The sequence below is a fragment of the Rana temporaria genome, chromosome 5, assembly GCF_905171775.1.
Source record: "Rana temporaria chromosome 5, aRanTem1.1, whole genome shotgun sequence".
In the NCBI taxonomy this organism is placed as follows: domain Eukaryota; kingdom Metazoa; phylum Chordata; class Amphibia; order Anura; family Ranidae; genus Rana; species Rana temporaria.
In genome coordinates, this window is record NC_053493.1 from 23,001,699 (window position 1) to 23,024,939 (window position 23,241).

The following is a 23,241-nucleotide window of genomic DNA, read 5'->3' on the forward strand; positions in this document are numbered from 1 at the left end:
TTGATTGATTTATTGTATTTGTAATGCGCCAAATACTGACCCGTCAGGGAAGCGTCTAAGCGCAGAAGACATACCTGTAAATAGATAAATCAAGTCAGGGAAAGAAAATAGAAGGAAAAGAAAAAAGGAGAGCACAAAAAAGCAAACTACCAAGGAACAACAGGGAAAACTAACGTGACTCAGCCTGCTTTTCCCTCAAAAAACCAAGTTTTTATCCTTTTACGAAAGGCCATAATGGAGGGGAGAGACCGGATAGAAACAGGGAGACTATTCCATAGGGCCGTTGCTCTCACAGAAAAGCGTCTACCCCCGAAGGTAAGCAGGCGAGCAGATGGACAAGTGACGAGACCAGCTGTAAGTGATCTAAGTCCTCGTGCAGGGGTGTATCGCGTTATCAAGGAATTCAGGTATTGTGGGCCCGTCCCATGATAAGCGCGATAGGCGAGACAGAGAGCCTTAAACTCAATGCGATCTACCACAGTGAGCCAGTGCAGTGATCGCAGGGTAGGGGTAATATGCTCCCGCCTATTTAAGCCGGAGATTAGTCTAGCGGCCTGGTTCTGGACGAGCTGGATTTTCCTCAGCCACTTTAGAGGCATACCCAAATACACAATATTGTTGAAGTCAATCCGGGAGTTGACGAGAGATTGAACCAAGACTTTCCGGTGGTACTGAGAAAACAAATTTTTGACCTTTCTCAAACACCTGATGTAATACAGAGAGGAGCTTCTCTCCATTCATTTCAGCTGAGCCTGCAGAGAAAGGGACTGGGGAATCTGTGTCCTTAGTCCCTTTCTCTGTCTTAAAGGGGAGATGTCAGAGGTCTGTTAAGACCCCTGATATCTCTCCAAAGACCCCCAACAGGGCTGATTAAAAAAAAAATTGCAATAAATATTTTTTTAAAAAAATAAATAAAAATAAAATGTAAATAAAAAAACACACCCCCTAAAAAACACACACAAAAAAAAAAATCACTTTAAAAAAAAATGTAAAAGAAAAATTGTAAAAAAAATAAAAAATAAAATACTGTCACATGACATAAAAAAAAAAGTATCGGTAATTGGTATAGGCGAGTACTTGAAAAAAAATGTATCGGTACTTGTACTCCGTCTCAAAAAAGTGGTATCGGGACAACCCTAATTCTAACCATTGGGAAGAATCATCCTGGAAACTGCATTCATCTCCACTATCCCTCTACCTCCTATGGTAGCGATAATCACTTATGCTCGGCGATTAAGGGATGGAAAGAAGGCCGCAGTACCATAACCACTGCAGGTCTTAACAGTATATATATGGCTACACTTAGATGCACTTCTCTTCACTTTTATACTCAGTTGTGACATGACGCTACTTGTATATCAAGTCAAAATCAATTTTGCTTGTCTTGCAAAACGCTCTCAAACCAAGTTACTCTCAAATCAAAGTTTTACTGTAGTTGTAATTCTACAAGCAATGCAGCCATTGCAGGAAGGTCTACAAGTGTTCCTGGATTTGGCTCCGGAATCAGGAGACCAGAATACATCGGAGAATTCAATATTTGCATTCACATACTGAAACATGCAAAAGATTTCCTATAGGACGGAGTACAACAAATAGACATTAGAAGAAAAACTGGATCCAATCCCAAACACATCACCGGTCAGTTGGGAAATCACATTATATTCTGACCTCAGCCCCATAGACTTCTATTTTATCTCACAGAAGTCACATCAGCATAGATAAGAAGCAAATTAATGCGACTTTGATTTTTTTTTTAACCCTCACCTCTCCTCCCTGGTCAACCTTGCTGAATAAGGCACACTGAAGCGGCCTTTGATCTTTCCTTTAATCCAGTGGTCTCCAAACTGCGGCCCGGGGGCCGGATGCGGCCCTTTGCTTGCTTTTATCCGGCCCTTGGGGCACTATTTCATTCACTGACACCAACAATGGTACACAGTTACTCATAATGATACCAACAATTGGGCCCAATGACACCAACAATGGGGCCCAATGACGGGGCATAATTCCTCCCAATGACATCATCAATGGGGCCCAATGATGGGGCACAATTCCTACCAAAGACACTAAACATAGGGATCAATTCCTCCCAATAACATCAACACTGAGGCCCAATGATGGGGCACAATTCCCACCAAAGACACCAGAGATGGGGCACACTTCCTCCCAATGACATCAACAATGGGGCCCAATGATGGGACACAATTTTTACCAAAGACTCTAAAGATGAGGCACAATTCCTCCCAATGACTTCATCAATGGGGCCCAATGATGCAGCACAATTCCTACCAAAGACTCTAAATATGGGGCACAATTCCTCCCAATGACATCATCAATGAGGCCCAATGATGGGGCACAATTCCTACCAAAGTCACCAATGATTGGGGCATAATTCCTTCCAATGACACCAACAATGGGGCCCAATTCCTACCAAAGACACCAACGATTGGGGCATAATTCCTCCCAATGACACAAGTGATGGGGCACAATTTCTCTCACCGATACCAAAGGTGGGGCATGGTTTACTCCAACTGATGGCGGGACCTTTTTCTACTCCCGATGGCCACAGTCTGGCCCCCCTAAAGCCTGATGAACAGTAAGGTGGCCCTTTGCTTAGAAAGTTTGGAGACCCCTGATTTAATCCATCGTTCGATCCTTCCTTCGGCCGATCCTTCCTTAAATTGTTCGCTTGACCCTTCATTTGATTGAGCGGTAGACCCTTCCTTCAATTTATCGTCCCTTCCTGAGATCGATCAGCTCTTTCCTCCATTGATCAATCCTTTCTTCAAATGATCAATCATCAGTTGAAGGAAAGATCAAAATGATCTAAGTAAGGATTGATCGAAGTAAGGATCAATTGAAGTAAGGAAGGGTCGATCGACCAAGAAAGGTTAGATTAAGGAAGGTTAGATTGTTCAAAGAAAAGGTGGATCAATCGAAGGAAGGGTCAATCAAATCGATGGAATGGTTGATCGACCGAAGAAGGGGTTAATCAATCAAACTAGGGGTTGATCGATCATAGGAAGCAGCTGTATCAAAATTAATAGATGAAGGATGACCAGGGAGGAAAGGTTAGGGTTAAAAAAAACACAGAGTCCATCAAAATCGCATAGGAATTCTTATCTATGCTGATGCGACTTCTGTAAGATAACATAGAGGTCTATGGGGCTAATTGCACTGAAGTCCATCAGAAACATTTTCCAACGTTGAGTTGATTAGAAGGCCACCATTGGTGCTCTCTTCTGGAGCACATATATTCGTGACGCATTCCATATAAAAAAAATAAAGAAGGGCACCATTGACTATGTAACGGAATGGCCCGTAATACCCAGAGACTTTTGAAGGATCTGGGGTACTCCTGTGTCAGCTTCACCAATGACTCTTATGTCTAGGGTCATCCTATGTCCAATAGGGGCATAGGATGACTGAGAAATGATATCTCGGATTACATGAGATGGGACAGTAATGATAATTCATGTATTGCAGGATATCTTGAAATATTACAGGTGGTTTATTCTGAACCCAACAGGTCAATAGGAAAGTATTCATTCGTTTGGAACCAGAGAACAGAGCTTGTGTCTCATTATTCTGGGGAATGGAATTGGTCCTGTCTGCTGGATTATGGAGTGTCGGATAAGCTGCCGTGGGTTGGTGGAATGGAATATCGTAAACGGTGTTAACCCCTGACCGTTACAGACTATGATGTGAATTCCCTTGTCATGCGATTCTGTGAACCTGGGCTTGAGAACTTCCCACAGGTGCGTTGCATTTTTCATGCGTTTTCCAAGAGGAGGAATGCATTTTTGGTGCGTTTTTTTTTTACTGGACTTAACCTGCACCAAAAATGTGGCAAGCAGGATTTTTTTAACCGCAACTGAAGCTCAAGACACCAGTGTGAAAAGCTACATAGGATTTAAGGGGATACAGTTTTCTTTTCCGTTTTTTTTAACTGCTTACCGACTCCCGACGCCGATATACGTTGGCAGAATGGCACGGCTGCGCAGAGGGACATACCTGTATGTCCCTTTTAAATCGCAGCATAGTGGGCGTGCAAGCACCACGGGCTCTGTGACCGTGCCCACGGGTGCCGCAGACTCGATGTCCGCTGGGTGCCCGCGATCGTGTCACGGAGCGATAGAACGGGGAGATGCCTTTATAAACAAGGCATTTCCCTGTTCTGCCTAGTGACATGACAGAGATCTACTGCTCCTTGTCATCGGGAGCAGTGATCTCTGTCATGTTGCAGTGAGCCCATCCCCCACAGTTAGAATCACTCCCTAGGACACACTTAACCCCTTGATCTCCCCCTAGTGTTTAACCCCTTCCCTGCCAGTGTAATTTACACAGTAATCAGTGCATTTTTATAGCACTGATCGCTGTATAAATGTGAATGGTCCCAAAATAGTGTCAAAAGTGTCTGATGTGTCCGCCGCAATGTCGCAGTCACGATAAAAATCGCCGCCATTACTAGTAAAAAAAAAAAATTATAAAAATGCCATAACTCGATCACCTATTTTGTAGATGCTTTGGGCCAGATTCAGATAGGTCAGCGGATCTTTAGATCCGCGTAACCTATCTGATTTACGTTATGGCGCCGCAAGTTTTTGAGGCAAGTGCTTTATTCAGAAAGCACTTGCCTCTAAAGTTGCGGTGTCGTATCGTAAATCCCCCAGCGGAGTTCAAATTCCGCAGCTAGGGGGCGTCCCAGCACCGATCGAACAGCGCATGCGCCGTCCGCAAATTTTCCCAGCGTGCATTGCTCCAAATGACGTCGCAAGGACGTCATTGGTTTCGACGTTAACGTAATTACGTCCAGCCGTATTCGCGAACGACTTACGCAAACAACGTAAAAAATTCAAAACTCGGCGCGGGAACGACGGCCATACTTAACATAGGATACGCCACACTTACCCCTCCTATAGCAGGGGTAACTTTCCGCCGGAAAAAGCCGAACGCAAACGACGTAAAAAAAAGCGCCAGGCGGTCGTTCGTCTCTGAATCGGCGTAAATGCTCATTTGCATATTCGACGCGTAAAAGATACGGAAAAGCCACCTAGCGGCCGGCCTGGAATTGCAGCCTAAGATCCGACGATCTGACGATCCGATCTTAGGCATATCTATGCGTAACCTGATTCTATGAATCAGGCGCATAGATACGACGGCCGGACTCAGAGATACAACGGCGTATCAGGAGATACGCCGTCATATCTTCTTTCTGAATCCGGGCCTTTAACTTTTGTGCAAACCAATCGATAAACGCTTATTGCGATTTTTTTTTTCCAACCAAAAATAGGTAGAAGAATACGTATCGGCCTAAACTGAGGAAAAAACTAAAAATTGTATACTCACCTTTCCGTAATTTTCCTTTCCTGATGCATCTTCATGGCAGCACACACTGGGTTGTGACTCCGCCCCAGTGTGTGCTGCCATGAATGCGTCAGGAAAAATTACTTTTTTTATATATTTTTTGGGGATATTTATTATAGCAAAAAGTAAACAATTTAGCTTTTTTTTTTCAAAATTTTCGCTCTTTTTTTGTAACGCAAAAAATAAAAACCACAGAGGTGAACAAATACCACCAAAAGAAAGCTCTATTTGTGGGTAAAAAAGGACGTCAGTTTTGTTTGAGTGCAACATCGCACGACGGCGTAATTGTCAGTTAAATCGACGCAGTGCCGAAATGCAAAAAATGCTCTGGTCAGGAAGGGGGTAAATTCTTCCAGGGCTGGTTAATTGAACAAAATCGGGTCAGTGAGTGAATGGGCTATCCTATGCGGGACGCGCTTTTCCAAATCGCACTATAAAAATTGTGAGCGGGGGTGCGAGTTCCTGCTGTGCATAGTGTGAATGGGGACTTATTAAGAAAAGCAAAAAAAAAAAGTATTAATTCTTGACCTTGTCATTCTTTATAAAGTTTATTGTTAGAATTTTTGTTTCCTGCTCGTCACTTCTTCTACAGAGAAAGAACGTTCTATATAAGTCTTGTGTTTACACATCTCCTTCCTTCACAATCACACACATAGCAGAACTAAAGTCTAAAATGGAAAAAAAAACGTGAGCAGGCGTGTTCTTGCACTCTTCTGCAATAAAGATTGCAATAGAATGTACACCGAGCTGCGCATGCGTTGGGGAACTCAGTGTACGAGTGTAACATTAGGTAATGAGGACTGGAAGGGGAGAATTGTACAACTAAGATATGACAACAGAATCTTTTAATATATTTAACCGCTTCACAACCAGCCGCCATCATTATACTATGGCAGGTTGGCACGGCTGCGTGAATCGCCGTAGGTGCGTGCCCGCGGTGCGACGCCAGAGCCGAGGCGCGTAGCCAGTGGCCGCCATGTCCATCACTGTGTCCTAATTTTTTATATTTTTTTTATGAAAACATTCAATTGATGGTGTTCTCATACTAATACCACAGGCAGTGACTGATCAGCAAGTATTCTCACTTGGTGTACTGTGTCCTCTGCACAGTGTGCACCTAAAGCTACATGAATACATTTGCTGTTGTTGTCATTTTAATACCACAGGCAGTGGCTGTTCAGCAAGTATTTTCACGGTTGGCACGGCTGCGTGAATCGCCGTAGGTGTACATTGGCCACGTTAAGAGCAATAGCAGGCGCGTGCCCGCCGTGCGACGCCAGAGCCGATGCGCGTAGCCAGTGGCCGCCATGTCCATCACCGCGTCCTAATTTTTTATATTTTTTTTAATGAAAACATTCAATTGCTGGTGTTCTCATACTAATACCACAGGCAGGGATCTGCAAGTATTGTCAGTTAGTGTACTGTGTCCTCTGCACAGTGTGCACCTAAAGATACATGAATACATTTGCTGGTGTTCTCATACTAATACCACAGGCAGGGATCTGCAAGTATTGTCAGTTAGTGTACTGTGTCTTCTGCACAGTGTGCACCTAAAGCTACATGAATACATTTGCTGGTGTTCTCATATTAATACCACAGGCAGTGATTCATCGGCAAGTATTCTTACTTTGTGTACTGTGTCCTCTGCACAGTGTGCACCTAAAGCCACGTGAATACAATTGCTGTTGTTGTCATATTAATACCAAAGGCAGTGGCTGCTCAGCAAGTATTTTCACAGTTGGCACAGCTGCGTGATTTGCCGTAGGTGTACATTAGCCACTTTAAGAGCAATAGCAGGCGCGTTCCCGCGGTGCGACGCCAGAGCCAATGCGTGTAGCCAGTGGCCGCCATGTCCATCACTGTTTCCTAATTTTTTATATTTTTTTAATGAAAACATTCAATTGCTGGTATTCTCATACTAATACCACAGGCAGGGATCTGCAAGTATTGTCAGTTAGTGTACTGTGTCCTCTGTACAGTGTGCACCTAAAGTCACGTGAATACATTTGCTGGTGTTCTCATATTAATACCACAGGCAGTGATTGATCAGCAAGTATTCTCACTTGGTGTACTGTGTCCTCTGCACAGTGTGCACCTAAAGTCACATGAATACATTTGCAGTTGTTCTCATAATAATACCACAGGCAGTGACTGATCAGCAAGTATTCTCACTTGGTGTACTGTGTCCTCTGCACAGTGTGCACCTAAAGCTATGTGAATACATTTGCTGTTGTTCTCATATTAATACCACAGGCAGTGGTATTTTCACGGTTGGCACGGCTGCGTGAATCGCCGTAGGTGTACATTGGCCACTTTAAGAGCAATAGCAGGCGCGTTCCCGCGGTGCGACGCCAGAGCCAATGCGTGTAGCCAGTGGCCGCCATGTCCATCACTGTTTCCTAATTTTTTATATTTTTTTAATGAAAACATTCAATTGCTGGTATTCTCATACTAATACCACAGGCAGGGATCTGCAAGTATTGTCAGTTAGTGTACTGTGTCCTCTGCACAGTGTTCACCTAAAGCTACATGAATACATTTGCTGGTGTTCTCATATTAATACCACAGGCAGTGACTGATCAGCAAGTATTCTCACTTGGTGTACTGTGTCCTCTGCACAGTGTGCACCTAAAGCTACATGAATACATTTGCTGGTGTTCTCATATTAATACCACAGGCAGTGACTGATCAGCAAGTATTTTCACTTGGTGTACTGTGTCCTCGTCACAGTGTGCACCTAAAGCTACATAAATACATTTGCTGGTGTTCTCATATTAATACCACAGGCAGTGACTGATCAGCAAGTATTTTCACTTGGTGTACTGTGTCCTCTGCACAGTGTGCACCTAAAGCTACATGAATACATTTGCTGGTGTTCTCATATTAATACCACAGGCAGTGACTGATCAGCAAGTATTTTCACTTGGTGTACTGTGTCCTCTGCACAGTGTGCACCTAAAGCTACCTGAATACAATCGATGGTGTTCTCATACTAATACCACAGGCAGTGATCTGTAAGTATTTTCACTTGGTGTACTGTATCCTCTGCACACAATCGCCCAGTAACATTGTTATTTTGCCCCCATTTGCACAGGAAAAATGCACATACAGTTTCAGAGGACGAATAACTCCGCAATGTTTTTTTTTATAAATACACCCCAGTGCTTTTTTTTTTATATTCTAGGGAGAAAAAAATAGAAGTTTCCTCTCTGATCTCAAAAGGTTTTCTCGCAGGTTTTCTGCTTTATAAAACAATAACACATGTTGTGAGTCACGGCAGACGATGAGGCTCTCTGTCCTGTTCCAGGTTTGTGCTCTGGAGGAATCACGTGTTCTGAAATAAACACAGAACTCCGGCCAACACGTGGATTTGTTTAGTTATGTCGGGTTACAATTGGCTTTTTCCAGCCTTAAAACCATTTCTGCTTTTAAAAATAATTAAGGCAGCCCGTGATCCGGTTACACGCCGTTCTTTCAGTGCCTCTTAAAGCTTTTACAGACTTAACCCCTTGTCTACTGGGGCAATTTTTTTAATTTTTGGGGATTTTTAAAAAAAATTCTATACATGCTTAACCACTTCAATACCAGGCACTTTCACCCCCTTCCTGCCCAGACCAATTTTTAGCTTTCAGCGATGTCGCATTTTGAATGACAATTGCGCGGTTATGCAACACTGTACCCAAACTAAATTTTTATAATTTTCTTCCCACAAATAGAGCTTTCTTTTGGTGGTATTTGATCACCTCTGGGGTTTTTATTTTTTGCTAAACAAACTAAAAAAGACCAACATTTTTGAAAAAAATAATTATTTGTTTCTGTTATAAAATGTTGTTTTATCCTTCACTGACGGGCACTAATGAGGCGGCACTGACGGGCACTAATGAGGCAGCACTGATCGGCACTAATGAGGCGGCACTGATAAGGCGGCACTGATATGCAGCACTGATGGGCACTGATAGGCGTCACAGGTGAGCACCAATAGGCGTCACTGATTGGCAGTGACAGGTGGCATTGATGGACACTAATAGATGGCACTGTTGGGCAGCACTGATGATGAGGTACTGACAGGTTTTATTGATGGGCAATGATTGTCACTTTGATAGGCACTGTGGTGGGCACTGATTGGCACTGTTGCGGGCACTGACAGGCGTTTCTGATGGGGCACCGACTGGCAGTTGATGGGCACTGATTGGCATTGTTTATGGCACATCTGATGGGGCTATGCTGATAATCAATGTACCGATTATCAGCACAGACCCCCCCCCCCTCTGACAGGAAGAGCTTGCCGATCGTCTCTCCCCGGCAGTGTAAACCGAGGATTGCCGTTTACCGGGACTTCCTGGTTCACGCTGCGATCAGCTGTGATTGGTCACAGCTGATCACGTGGTAAGGAGCCTCCGTCAAGGTCTCCTTACGCATCAGAGGCGGCACTGATGAGTTGGCACTGATAAGGTGGAATTCATGGGCAGTGTTGAGGAGGCACTGGTATGTAGAATTGATGGGCACTGACAGGTGGCACTGATATGCAGCATAGAATTGATTGGCACTGACAGGTGGCACTGATGGACACGTGGTAAGGAGCCTCAGTCAGAGTCTCCATACTACGACTGGAGATGCAGCAACACCTCCGATCGCCGCGCTGCTCACCCCCAGGGGCGCGTGTCGGCATGTTATCCTGATGGATGTCATGTGATGCCCAGTCAGGATAACAGACTCAAAAAATATATATTTTCTGAAAGCAGAGAACCTGGAGAATAAAATGGCAGTAGTTGCATTTTTTATTTGCGCAGTTATTTATCAAATGCATATTTTCAGGGGGAAAAAAAAACACACTATCAAATTTTTGTTGAGTAAATAGATACCAAACATGTCAAGCCTTAAAATTGCTTATGCCACTGATTTTGGAAAAAACGACGGTACCCAAAATTCTCTATAGGTGAGGATTTAAAAGCATTTACAGGTTATCATTTCAGAATTAACAATGAATTATGTCTCTTTCTCCAACGATTGTGACAATACCCGTGTGGCGCAATTTATGATTAGATAAATAAGATCACCCTTCACCACTGGTTCTCAACCCCAGTTCTCAAGTACCCCCAACAGGCCATGTTTGCAGCTTTTCCTTTATCTTGCACATGTGCTTTAAATCAGAGTCAATTGGCCAGATTCAGGTACGGCGGCGCATCTTTCCGGCGGCATAGCGTATCGTATTTACGATACGCCGCCGTAAGTAAGTGAGGCAAGTGCTGTATTCACAAAGCACTTGCCTCCTAACTTACGGCGGTGTATCGTAAATGGGGCCGGCGTAAGCGTGCCTAATTCAAATGAGGATGAGGGGGGCGTGTTTTATGTAAATGAGTGGTGACCCGACGTGATTGACGTTTTTTACGAACGGCACATGCGCCGTCCGTGTACATATCCCAGTGTACATTGCTCCAAAGTACGCCGCAAGGACGTATTGGTTTCGAAGTGAACGTAAATTACATCCAGCCCCATTCACGGACGACTTACGCAAACGACGTAAAAATTTTCAATTTTGACACAGGAACGACGCCCATACTTAACATTGACTAGGCCACCTAGGGGGCAGCTTTATCTTTACGCCGGCGTACCTCTTACGGAAACGGTGTATCTTTACTGCGACGGGCACACGTACGTTCGTAAATCGGCGTATCTAGTCATTTACATATTCTACGCCGAACTCAACAGAAGCGACACCTAGCGGCCAGCGGAAAAATTGCACCCTAAGATACGGCGGCGTAGGAGACTTACGCTGCTCGTATCTTAGCCTAATTTAAGCGTATCTGGTTTACAGAATACACTTAAATTTATGACGGCGTAGATTCAGAGTTACGACGGCGTATCTACTGATTATTGACTATTTTACCCAAGAGAAATTCCCAAAGCATGGCCTGTTGGGGGTACTTGAGGACTGAGGTTGAGAACCACTGCCCTCCACCATACGTTTGAATTGGGGTGTGTATGGGGTTGCTTTAAATATACACGCATTGGCCACTTTATTAGGTACACCTGTTCAATGGCTTGGTAACACAATTTGCTAATCAGCCAAACACATGGCAGCAACTCAATGCATTTAGGCATCTAGACGTGGTGAAGGCGACTTGCTGACGCGTTTCGCACACAGTTAGTGCTTAGTCATGGCTCATGACTAAGCACTAACGGTGTGCGAAACGCGTCGTTGTCCCCTTATGTGACTGTATCTTTGGATGTACATGTCTTACTTTTATCAATAAAGACAACTTTCTCAAGTTTATCCGGAGTGCGGCTGTCCATCGATTTCCATGTTTTCCAGCAGTGCGCCCTAGGCGGCTGCCTAGTTTGCCTAGTGGTAGCACCGGCCCTGTCTCTGCTCCTGGTCAGCGCTCATATCGGAGTGATTTGTAAACCTGAACGTTCGGGACATTGCCACATTCTTACCATGTAGAGTTTTGCCATCTTCCTGTTTGACAGATCTGCTACTACATCATCGCTATCGTCTCCTTCACGAAGCTTCGGTTTGTTCCCCAATACCTAGAAAAATAGAACATAAACATGTAAAAAAGTTAAATAATACAACAACAGCATCATTAAAAAGTAAAAGCAATGGTATCCCATCCACCATTATTATATATATATAATTTTTATTAAAGGTATAACTATCCTTTACTCTAACTCTTTACATACAGTGGGCTAGATTCAGCATTGATTTACGCCGGCGTATCTTCTTTCTGTATTCAGAAAGCAAGATACGCCGAAATTAGCCTAAGATCCGACTGGCGTAAGTCTCTTACGCCGTCGTATCTTAAGGTGCATATTTACGCTGGCCGCTAGGTGGCGCTTCTGTCGTTTTCGGCGTAGAATATGCAAATGACCTAGATACGCCGATTCACAAAACGTACGTGCGCCCGGCGGAATTTTTTACGTCGTTTGCGTAAGGCTTTTCCGGCGTAACGTTGCTCCTGCTTCTATGAGGCGTACGCAATGTTAAGTATGGACGTCGTTCCCACGTCAAATTTTGAATTTTTAACGTCGTTTGCGTAAGTCGTTCGCGAATAGGGCTGGACGTAATTTACGTTCACGTCGAAAGCAATGACGATTTGCGGCGGAATTTTGAGCATGCGCACTGGGATTCTTTCACGAACGGCGCATGCGCCGTTTGTAAAATGCGCGGGATCAACAATAATTTAAAAAAAACACGCCCACATCATCCCCATTTAAATTAGGCGGGCTTACGCCGGCCCAGATACGTTACGCCGCCGTAACTTAGGGCGCAAGTTCTTTCAGAATACGGAACTTGTGCCCTAATTTACGGCGGCGTAACGTATCGGAGATACGTCACGCCCGCACAAAAGTACGCTGGGCTACCTGAATCTAGCCCAGTAGCTCCAGTAAAAAAATAAAATAAAAAGGATACCTTTTTTTTTATACCCTTTTTTTTTTTTACCTGCCTTGCAGGGAGAAGAAACAAAGATATCATTCATTATTATATCATTATAATGAAGCTTAGCTGTAAGTACAAGGAATATCTCCTAAATGTGCACCATTCATGAGAGTCACTATTACTCCAGCCGGTGATGGCACACGTGCTCTGAATGGACAGCATACTCGGTGCCATGATCGTGGCTCCCATGCGCATGCGCGGGAGTGATGTCATCATGGCTTAGTCCATTCAAATGACCCCTGCGTACTCGGAAGGAAGACCAGGTGAAGATGGATGGCTTTGTTTATGGGTAAGTCTCTCATAATGTGCTAGTTTTATTGCATTTTTATATATTTTTTTTTTTTTTACTACTATTGGCGGCGATCAGCGATTTTTTTTCTTGACTGCGACATTATGGCGGACACTTAAGACAATTTTGACACATTTTTGGGACCATTGTCATTTTCACAGCAAAAAATGTATTTAAATTGCATTGTTTATTGTGAAAATGACAGTTGCAGTTTGGGAGTTAACCACAGGGGGCGCTGTAGGAGTTAAAGTTCACCTAGTGTGTGCTTACAACTGTAGGGGGGTGTGGCTGTAGGACTGACGTCATCGATCGAGTCTCCCTTATAAAAAGGATCACTCGATCGATGCAGCCGCCACAGTGAAGCACGGGGAAGCCGTGTTTACATACGGCTCTCCCCGTTCTTCAGCTCCGGGGAGCGATCGCGACGGAGCGGCTATAAACGAATAGCCACGCCGTCATCCCGGATTGCTCCCTGAGGGAATCCGCCCCTCGCACGCAGCGGAGGGGGCCCCGATCGGACCCCCCACCCGCTAGAAGGCAAGGACGTATAAATACGCCCTTCTGCATGTACGTGCCATTCTGTGGATGTATATAGTCGTGCGGCGGGCGTTAAGGGGATAAAGGGCCCAGAGGTCCCGGATGGCAACCCCCCTTTTTTGTAATTTATTTTTATATATATATATATATATATATATACATGTATATGATTATTATTATTATTATTTTTAAAGGGCCCAGAGGTCCCCAGGGCCCCAGATGGCAACCCCCCTTCAAAAAAGAAAAATAAACATATATTTTTTTTATATATTTTTTATTTCTTTTTATTAAAGGGCCCAGAGGTCCCCAGGGCCCCGGATGGCTACCCCCCTTTTTAAATATACATTTTTCTTTATTTCTTTTTTTTGTAAAGGGCCCCCCGCTTCTCAATTCGTGGCAGCCCCCCCCCCCACTTCTCAATTTCAGGCGGCAGGGGGGCCATGTCTGAAGCTGTGTAAGGGGCCCCATAATTCCTGATGGCGGCCCTGGGCACGGTACTGGAGGATCAAGAAGGCTGGGGAGTCAGGGGGACACAGTGCTGGGAGTCAGAAGAGCATGGTGCTGGGGGTCAGGAGGGCACAGTACTGGAGGGTCAGGAGGGCACCGTCATGGAGGGTCAGGAGGGCTGGGGTGTCAGAAGGACATGATGCTGGGTGCCATGAGAGTAGGGTTTGCCACCTGTCCAGGATTCACCCGGACAGTTCGGGTTTGGGATCTTGTGTCCGGCTTTCAGTCTGCCTGAAACCCGGACACATTATTTAGACTGGGCTGTGGCTCCCCAAGTAACTGAGGTAGTCACACAAAAATCTGTTGCCATTCGGGAGATGCGGGCCGCTGTCTGGGGGCAGGTTTGGCATCACTGAGGGGGAGCCACGATGTCAGCAAGAGCAGTTTGGCCACACCCACTGTTTGCCGCAGCGCGCTGCAATACCACTGTCCTTGAGGCACCCAAAGGTGCCCCAGGTCTTTAATTATCCGATTGTGTATACTACGGGAAAAAACGTGCCCTGTGCCACTAAAGTGTTGGGGTTTGGCTTGAAGAAAAGGTGGCAAACCTACATGAGAGCATGGTGCTGGGTGTCAGAAGGACATGATGCTGGGTGCCATGAGAGCATGGTGCTGGGTGTCAGGAGGGAATGATGCTGGGGGTCTGCAGTAATTGCTGTGCATCCCCTCCCTCCTTCTCCTAGGCATCCAATAGGATCACCTGTCTTTTCAGCCAATCACGTGACGGGTCTCAGGACCCGTTTCCTGATTGGACGGGAGGAGGATCAGTGCGAGAATAGCGAATATTCATTCACTATTGTCACACAACAAACCCCCCACGATCGGAATCCATGCTGTCCGGCGCCCTGCATGTAGATTAGGGGGCCCAACGCATTGATGGGGGGGCTCTCCTGTGGGCCAGCCACTGGCAAGCTTAAAAAAACAGCAAACATTGTAATAGCTGATGTCCACTGCAGTGTGTGTTTTTGTACTTGGAGGGTTTATTAACATTTAAAGACGTGGCTGCCTCAATGCTTCCCAGTAATTTCGAAGATTAAAATCAATGTTTGCGCACTGCAGTTATTTCCATCATTGCTTATCCTTCATAAGGTTTAAGAACCAGTAAAGTAATCATTTGCAGGGCGGACTCTGAGCAATATGAACACTCCTAGTAGGCAAATACTTCATTTATTTGAGTAGATCCGTAAGGCTGGAGCCACAACGAGGAAAGGACATCTGGGAGCCATCAGAGACTTCCATATAATGTCTCCAAACTGGGGGAAAAAATAATTTTATATATATATTTTTGGGGGATATTTATTATAGCAAAAAGTAAAAAATATTGCTTTTTTTTTTTAGTTGGGGAAAATGGGGGAACATGGAACATCCAGACCTCCGGTGTATTTCCTCGAGAAAAAGCCTTGAGAATGACATTGTTCAGCGCTGCCGCAACATTGTAGAATCTCAGCTCCTCCGTCCCATACAATGTAACGTTCTTGAACGGATTAGATCAGGTCTGCGGAGAATTGTGGTTTTGCAATTGAATTCCTCAGCAGTGAGGTGTGATTGGATTTCTGTGTCCTCGGGTACTCTATGGTTCCCGTAGAAAAACAGTATTACTGTAAAAAGAGTAAACACAGTTGATTTTCTTTTATGTGAATTGCTATTTGTATTGCATGCCATGAAGCAGCAGATTTAGTGTAAGTCATGTGACTACCTATTTACTTTGATACAATGTAACAATGAATTATGTACTGTAATATTTTATGTTTCTGTTCATATCTGACATAGCGGTTGCCTCATTTAAAGTCCCACAGCTCTCCTTTTCTACAGTTGATTTTTTTAACCACTTCCAGACCTGCGCACGACGATGTACGTCCATTTTTTAAAGATTGATATCTCGGTAACGGCAGCAGCTGCTGCCACAACCGAGGTATCAATCTTTAGTGTGCGCGGTCTGGTAAACGATAACGGCGGTCTCCGCGGCGGATTCGCCGCGAGATTGCCGTTATCGGTGGCGGGAGAGGGGCCCCCCTCCCGCCGCTCTCCCGCGCCCTCCGCCGCTTACCGGAGCCGTCGGTAGCGGCGGAGGCGATCGGGACCATTCGGCAGCTGAGTGGGGACGAGACTGAAGGAAAAATCTCCTTCGCCCGTCCCCATAGCTCTGCTGGGCGGAAGTGACGTCAAAACGTCAGTCCCGCCCAGCCTCTTAAAGAGACAATTTTTTATTTTTTGTCATTTGAAAAAATGACAGTTTCAAATTTTTTTTTTTTTGCATTTAAGCCCAAATATGAGATCTGAGGTCTTTTTGACCCCAGATCTCATATTTAAGAGGACCTGTCATGCTTTTTTCAGTATAAAAAGTAATAAAATAAATAAAAATAAATAAGAAAACAAAAACATTTTTTTTTTTAAGCGCCCCGTCCCGACGAGCTCACGCGCAGAAGCGAACGCATACGCGAGTAGCGCCCGCATATGAAAACGGTGTTTAAATCACACAAGTGAGGTATCGCCGCGATCGTTAGAGCGAGAGCAATAATTCTAGCCCTAGAGCTACTCTGTAGCTCAAAAAATGCAACCTCTAGAATTTTTTAAACATCGCCTATCAAGATTTTTAAGGGTAAAAGTTTGACGCCATGCCACGAGCGGGCGCAATTTTTAAGCGTGACATGTTGGGTATCATTTTACTCGGCGTAACATTATCTTTCACAATATATAAAAAAATTGGGCCAAATTTATTTTTGTCTTATTTTTGAATTAAAAAAAGTGAATTTTTTCCAAAAAAAGTGCGCTTGTAAGACCGCTGCGCAAATACGGTGTGACAAAAAGTATTGCAATGACCACTATTTTATTCTCTAGGGTGTTAGAAAAAATATATATATATATATAATGTTTGGGGGTTTTAAGTAATTTTCTAGCAGAAAAAACTGTTTTAGTCTTGCAAACACCAAATCTGAAAAACACCTAAGGTCTGGAAGTGGTTAATAAATGGCTTCAGCCAAACACTAAGACCCCTTTCACACTGAGGAGTAAAAATAGCGCTGCTATAGCGCCTGAAAAACTCCTTCACTGCCTACTCAATGAGGCGATGCGCTGGCGGGAGAGAAAAAAAATCTCCTGTCAGCAGCATCTTTGGAGCGGTGAGAGTAGCGGCGTGTATACCGCTCCTTCACCGCTCCTTCCCATTTAAAACAATGGGATTCCGCGCCAATACCGCCCGCAATGCGCCTCTGCATAGGCGCATTGCGGGCGGTATTAACCCTTTATCGGCCGCTAGCGGGGGTTAATACCGCACCGCTAGCGGCCGATTCCCGCGGCAATCCCGAGCGGTATAGCGCTGCTATTTTTAGCGCCGCTATACCGCCAACCGCAGCTCCCGCTCCAATGTGAAAGGGGCCTAACCATGAGTGAAAGAAACGTTTTTGTGTTACCATTCATATTCTCTGAAAAATGGCCAAGAAATCATAAATTCTGCCAGGGTATGTAAACTTATGAATAAATATATATATATATATATATATATATATAATGTTAAATTCAGAGACTCCCATGTGGAAGCTTGTTCCCATTGATGTTCTATGGTTCACGCACCTCATCATTCCCTCTTCTGTACATCCATTCTTTACATTGCAGACCATTCATTCTGCACTGACATAAGATGGGTGTTATCAGGCAAGGCACAAAGTCTGTGTTGGGTCTTGGTGTGGCGGAGATAAGGGATCACTCATTACCAAACCTGGTTTATTTGCCATAATGACAGGTGGTATCCTCTCGTTATAGTACAACTTTATGACTTTATAAGCCAACAAAGAAGTATACATAACACCCAAGTCCTTCACACCGGGGTTATGGATTTATAGCTGGAGTGATTACACTGACAACTATAAAAAAGAAAAAAGAAATTCCAGCTAACAGTCTAATGCGATCTATAACCAGGTGCCAATGTGCAAAAGATCTGAACCACCGTAATCGCTGCTTTCTTACAATGCAAGTCTACTTTGGGACTAGGGTTGCCACCTTTTCTTTAAGCCGAACCCCGAACACTTTAGCGGCACAGGGCACTTTCTTTTCGTAGTTTACACTATAGCAGCCCTCAAAATTTCCACTCGCCTACTAGCATTTGGCGAGTGGATTTAAGCTGGGGGCGAGTGATGACAGTGCTGCATGACCAATCTCCCTCCAATCTGTGCCTACAGTCCCGATGAGATTGGTGGCCGAAGAGGAAAGGTGCGTGCCCAGGAAAAGTAGTCTGGTGAGCCACGCACAGGCAGAGCAGTACACAGGTGCTCTACTTACAATTCTCATTAAGCCATGGGACCCAACATTATGACCTCTCTGAGCCTGCCCCCCCGACCAATGTAGCTGGAGAGCAGAAAGTAATGAGTGAGGTGGAGGATTGCGAAAATTACCACTCCGGTGCAGCGCTCACTGAAAGTTGCCCTGACATGAGAGCGGCAGCCTTCTAGTTTGTGCAGTTTTCTTCTCCTTTTGCTCTATGTAAGTGTCCAACAGTTTAGCCTGAGCACTGTGAACAGACTGGTCTCAATGTGCGCTGTGCGCTGTCAGTGTGCGCTGTGCTATGGTGTCAATGGCTGTGCAGTTGTGTGGATCTCGGCGCTGGATTGTACTCCCTCCCGCTGTGCTGCAGCTCCTCTCCTCTCTGCCAGCCTGAATAAAAGGGGGAAGTGGGGACATGCAAGTGTGGAGCCGCACACACAGGCTCCTGATGAATGGGAGAGAGAGAGAGGATGGATGGGAGTTGCAGAGGAGACAGCAAGAGAATGGGGAAGAGACCCAGTTCTAGTGCCCTGTCCCTCTGGTCTGCCCCCAGTGCCCTGTCCCTCTGGTCTTCCCCCAGTGCCCTGTCCCTCTGGTCTTCCCCCAGTGCCCTGTCCCTCTGGTCTGCCCCAGTGCCCTGTCCCTCTGGTCTGCTCCCAGTGCCCTGTCCCTCTGGTCTGTCCCCAGTGCCCTGTCCCTCTGATCTGCCCCCAGTGCCCTGTCCCTCTGGTCTGCTCCCAGTGCCCTGTCCCTCTGGTCTGTCCCCAGTGCCCTGTCCCTCTGATCTGCCCCCAGTGCCCTGTCCCATTTTGTTAAAGTTGTTGTTGGTAATATTTAATTTTGTAACTTGATTCTGCATAAAACATTGTCATTCTATGAGATAATCTACGAAGGCGTGTTTACGGGCGCAGGGCAGTGTATGAATTAGGTGGGGCAACTAGTGGCGAGTAACTCTTGAGGCCTGGCTAGTAGCTCAGGACTTGAAATTTTGAGCCCTGCACTATAGGATTATACACTTTGGATGCCCCAAGGAGAGTAGTAATGGGGCGCAAAGTGGCCATAATGAGTGTGGCTGACATCATTGCCCCGCCCCCTCCCTGAGGAAACCGAACCTGCCCCTAGACAGCCCACTGGCAGTTCCCAGACGGCAACAGATTTGTGTGTGACTATCTCGATTACTTGGGGAGTCACAGCCTTGTCTGAATAATGTGTCCAGGTTTCAGGCAGACTGAACTCCGGACACGTGATTCGAAACCCAGACTGTCCGGGTAAATCCTGGACAGGTGGCAACCCTATTTGGGACCCCAATCAGTTCAGAAATCAAAGGCACCAACAGGATTGTTCTTAAAGCGAAGGTCCACCGTTTTTTTTTTTTTATTTACAAATACAGCAGCTGCTGACTTTTTTAAAAGAAGGACGCTTACCTGTCCAGCGCGCCCGCGATGTCGGCACCCAAAGCCGATCTGTCGCTCGGCTCTCGGGTGCTGCCACCCCCATCTTCGGTAAGGAAATCAGTAAGCCTTGCCCTAATGCGCTACACTCGTGCTGTGTGTTCCCACTAGTCCCTGCTGTCTTCTGGGACCCGTGTGTCTTCCAGAAGACAGCGGGGGGGGGGGGGGGGGGAAGGCACCAGAAGGGGCATAATACCTGCGGGTGGCTCAGGTATCTGGTCCTGGAAGTGGGAGCAGAATACCTGTATTAGACAGGTATCTGCTCCCCCCCCCCCCCCCGAGAGGTGCCAAATGTGACATCGGAGGGGGGGGGGGGGGGGGAGCCGGAAAAGTGGAAGTTCCATTTCTGGGTGGAACGCCGCTTTAATATATACGGATGGTGCGGCTCAGAGCCTGTTTGTTTAGAACTTCAAAAATAAATAAATAAACAAACAAACACAAAAATAAATAAATAATATAAAAATAAATGAAACAAAATATAAAAAAAAAGATATAAAATAATATTAAATTAAATTAAAATATTAAAATAACATAAAATAAAATGTAACCTATTAAAAAAAAACAGCTTGTTCTATAATATTTAAACAGAAACGTAAATCCTCTCTTGAGTGGCTCCACCCCCCTCATCCAGTGCTGCCATTATGGCACGTGTGCAAATGTGCCAAAGGGACATTAAGGCCTGACGCCTGAAACGCGTTGGCTCTTCTTGGCTATTTTTCACCAGTATTTAATTTAATTTATAAATGAATTTAACATTCTAACATATTCTTAGCCTATTTTTGTTACACTCGCCTTTTCAAAATCAAAATCGAAATCTGCTGCCAAAATGAACACTGCTGGTAAGCAAGTAGAAGCGGGGGCGTGGTCTAATAAAATAAATGTTATTCATTTATGCAGAAATAAACAATAAAGTTGCCCCAGGCCCCCCTGTTTAGCTGATGAGGTTTGGGCCCACTACAACAGGACCAGTTGTAGTGCCTTATCAGTGGCTCTGGGCAATAGCACCACTTTGTGGCCACTAAATGAAACTTAAAAGCATAAGAAATATCTATGTTTTTGCTACAGAAGATAATGTAACCATTGCATTGTATTCCCGTGCAATTCATATGCAATTTAGTGCGCTGGGATTTTGAGCAGTGGCGGCTCAATATTGTGCGTATGTGTGTGGGGATGGGAGAGGAGGGTGGCACTCGCATTACCCCCCCCCCCCGGCTCTCGATCCACTCGCTCCACCACTAATGTCACGTACGCAAGATCGGAAATTCCGCCAAGAAAACCGTGGATACACGCGGTCACACAACATTCCGACCGTCAAGAACGCGGTGACGTACAACACTACGACGAGCCGAGAAAAATCAAGTTCAATGCTTTCGAGCATGCGTCGACCTGATTGCGAGCATGCTAGCTTTTTTGTGCGTCGGAATTGCATACAGACGATCAGAACTTTTTCTTGTCTGAAAAATTAAGAAACCAGCTCTCTAATTTTTCTTGTCGGAAATTCCGACAGGAAAAATCCGATGGAGCCTACACACGGTCGGAATTTCCGACCAAAAGCTCACATCAAACTTTTCTTGTCGGAAATTCAGACCATGTGTACGTGGCATAAGACTCCCTGACCAATCGCTTCCTGATTGGCCAGGAGGAGAAGCGGGAAGACAATATCGAATATTAATTTTCTAATTTTCTAATGTTTCTAAGTAGATGATTAGAGCCTGAAGCTCTAATTGGCTTAAAAAAAGGTGGGCTCGGGGCGCAGAGCACTGCGCCCCGAGCCCACCCTTTTTTAAGCCAATTAGAGCCTCAGGCTCTAATCATCTGCTTAAAAAAAAATAAAACTCCATTAAAATCCATGCGTCTGGTGTCCTACATGGAGTTTAGGGGGGCAGCACCCCTGCATCCCTAATGAGCGGGCCACCACTGGATTTGTGCCAATTCATTTTTGAAGTAATTGGGTAGATTTCTGGAAAGGCAGATCAATACAGTTTTGCTGCGTACACACGATCATTTTTCGGGTTGTAAAAAACGAAGTTTTTCAGGCTCTAGAAAAAACTACGTTTTTTTCAACTTGATTATTAAAACGGCCTTGCCTACACACGATCGTGGAAAAAAAAATGCTCTAGCAAAGCGCGGTGACGTACAACACGTACGACGGCACTATAAAGGGGAAGTTCCATGCGGATGGCGCCACCCTTGGGGCTGCTTTCGCTGATTCCGTGTTAGTAAAAGACGATTTGCGCTTTTCTGTCTGTTACAGCGTGATGATGAATGTGCTTACTCCATTATGAACGGTAGTTTTACCAGAACGAGCGTTCCCGTCTCATAACTTGCTTCTGAGCATGCGCGGATTTTTCACGTCGTTAAAGCCCACACACGATCATTTTTTACAACCCGAAAAACGACAACGTTAAAAACGTCGTTAAAAATTAGAGCATGTTCGAAAAAAAAAAAAATGCCGTTTTTCAGAACCCGAAAAATGCTCTGAAGCCCACACACAATGGTTTTTAATGACATTAACCACTTCCATACCAGGCACTTACGCAGCTTCCCGCCCAAGCCAATTTTCAGCTTTCAGCACTGTCGCACTTTGAATGGCAATTGCGCGGTCATGCTACACTGTACCCAAACAAACGTGGCGTCCTTTTTTCCCCACAAATAGAGCTTTCTTTTGGTGGTATTTGATCACCTCTGTGATTTTTTTTTGCGCAACAACTAAAAAAAGGCTGAAAATTTTGAAAAAAATTACGTTTTTATTTTTTTCTGTTAATTTTTTTGTAAATACGTTTTCTCTTTCAATTACGGGCACTGATATGGCGGCACTAATGGGCACCGATGAGATGGCACTGATGGACATCGATGAGGTAGTACTGACGGGCACAGATGAGGTGGCACTGATTGGCGGCGCTGGTATGCGACACTGATGGGCACACATAGGCGGCACTGATGGGCACACATAGGCGGCACTGATGGGCACACATAGGCGGCACTGATGGGCACACATAGGCGGCACTGATGGGCGGCACTGGGCACTCATAGGCGGCACAGATGGGCACTCATGGGCAGCACTGATGGATACTTATGGGTGGCACAGATGGGCACTGATAGGTGGGCACTGGGCATGGATGGGCACTGTGGGGTGGCACTGATGGACACTGGGGTGGCACTGATGGACACTGGGGTGGCGCTGATGGACACTGGGGTGGCGCTGATGGACACTGGGGTGGCAGCACTGATTTTTGCCAGGTTGCCAGTCAGTGCCCATTTGTGGGCACTGACTGGCATCTTTTTTCTTTTTTTTAATGCTTTTTTTTTTATTTATTTTTTAGACTTTTTTTTTTTTTTTTTTGCGGGCTTTTTTTTTTTTTTGCCCACCCTGGTGCTCCAGGGTGGGCATCCCT

General features: G+C 45.2%; 1 protein-coding gene across 1 annotated transcript in view; it reads right to left on the reverse strand.

The window, feature by feature from the left end:
- Nucleotides 1-23,241, reverse strand: part of SCIN (scinderin) — a 175,924-nt gene that overhangs the window by 61,720 nt on the left and 90,963 nt on the right. The window contains exon 5 of the mRNA XM_040352263.1: nt 11,803-11,895. Within this exon, the coding sequence (XP_040208197.1) occupies nt 11,803-11,895 (93 nt within the window). The remainder of the gene's footprint in view (nt 1-11,802; nt 11,896-23,241) is intronic.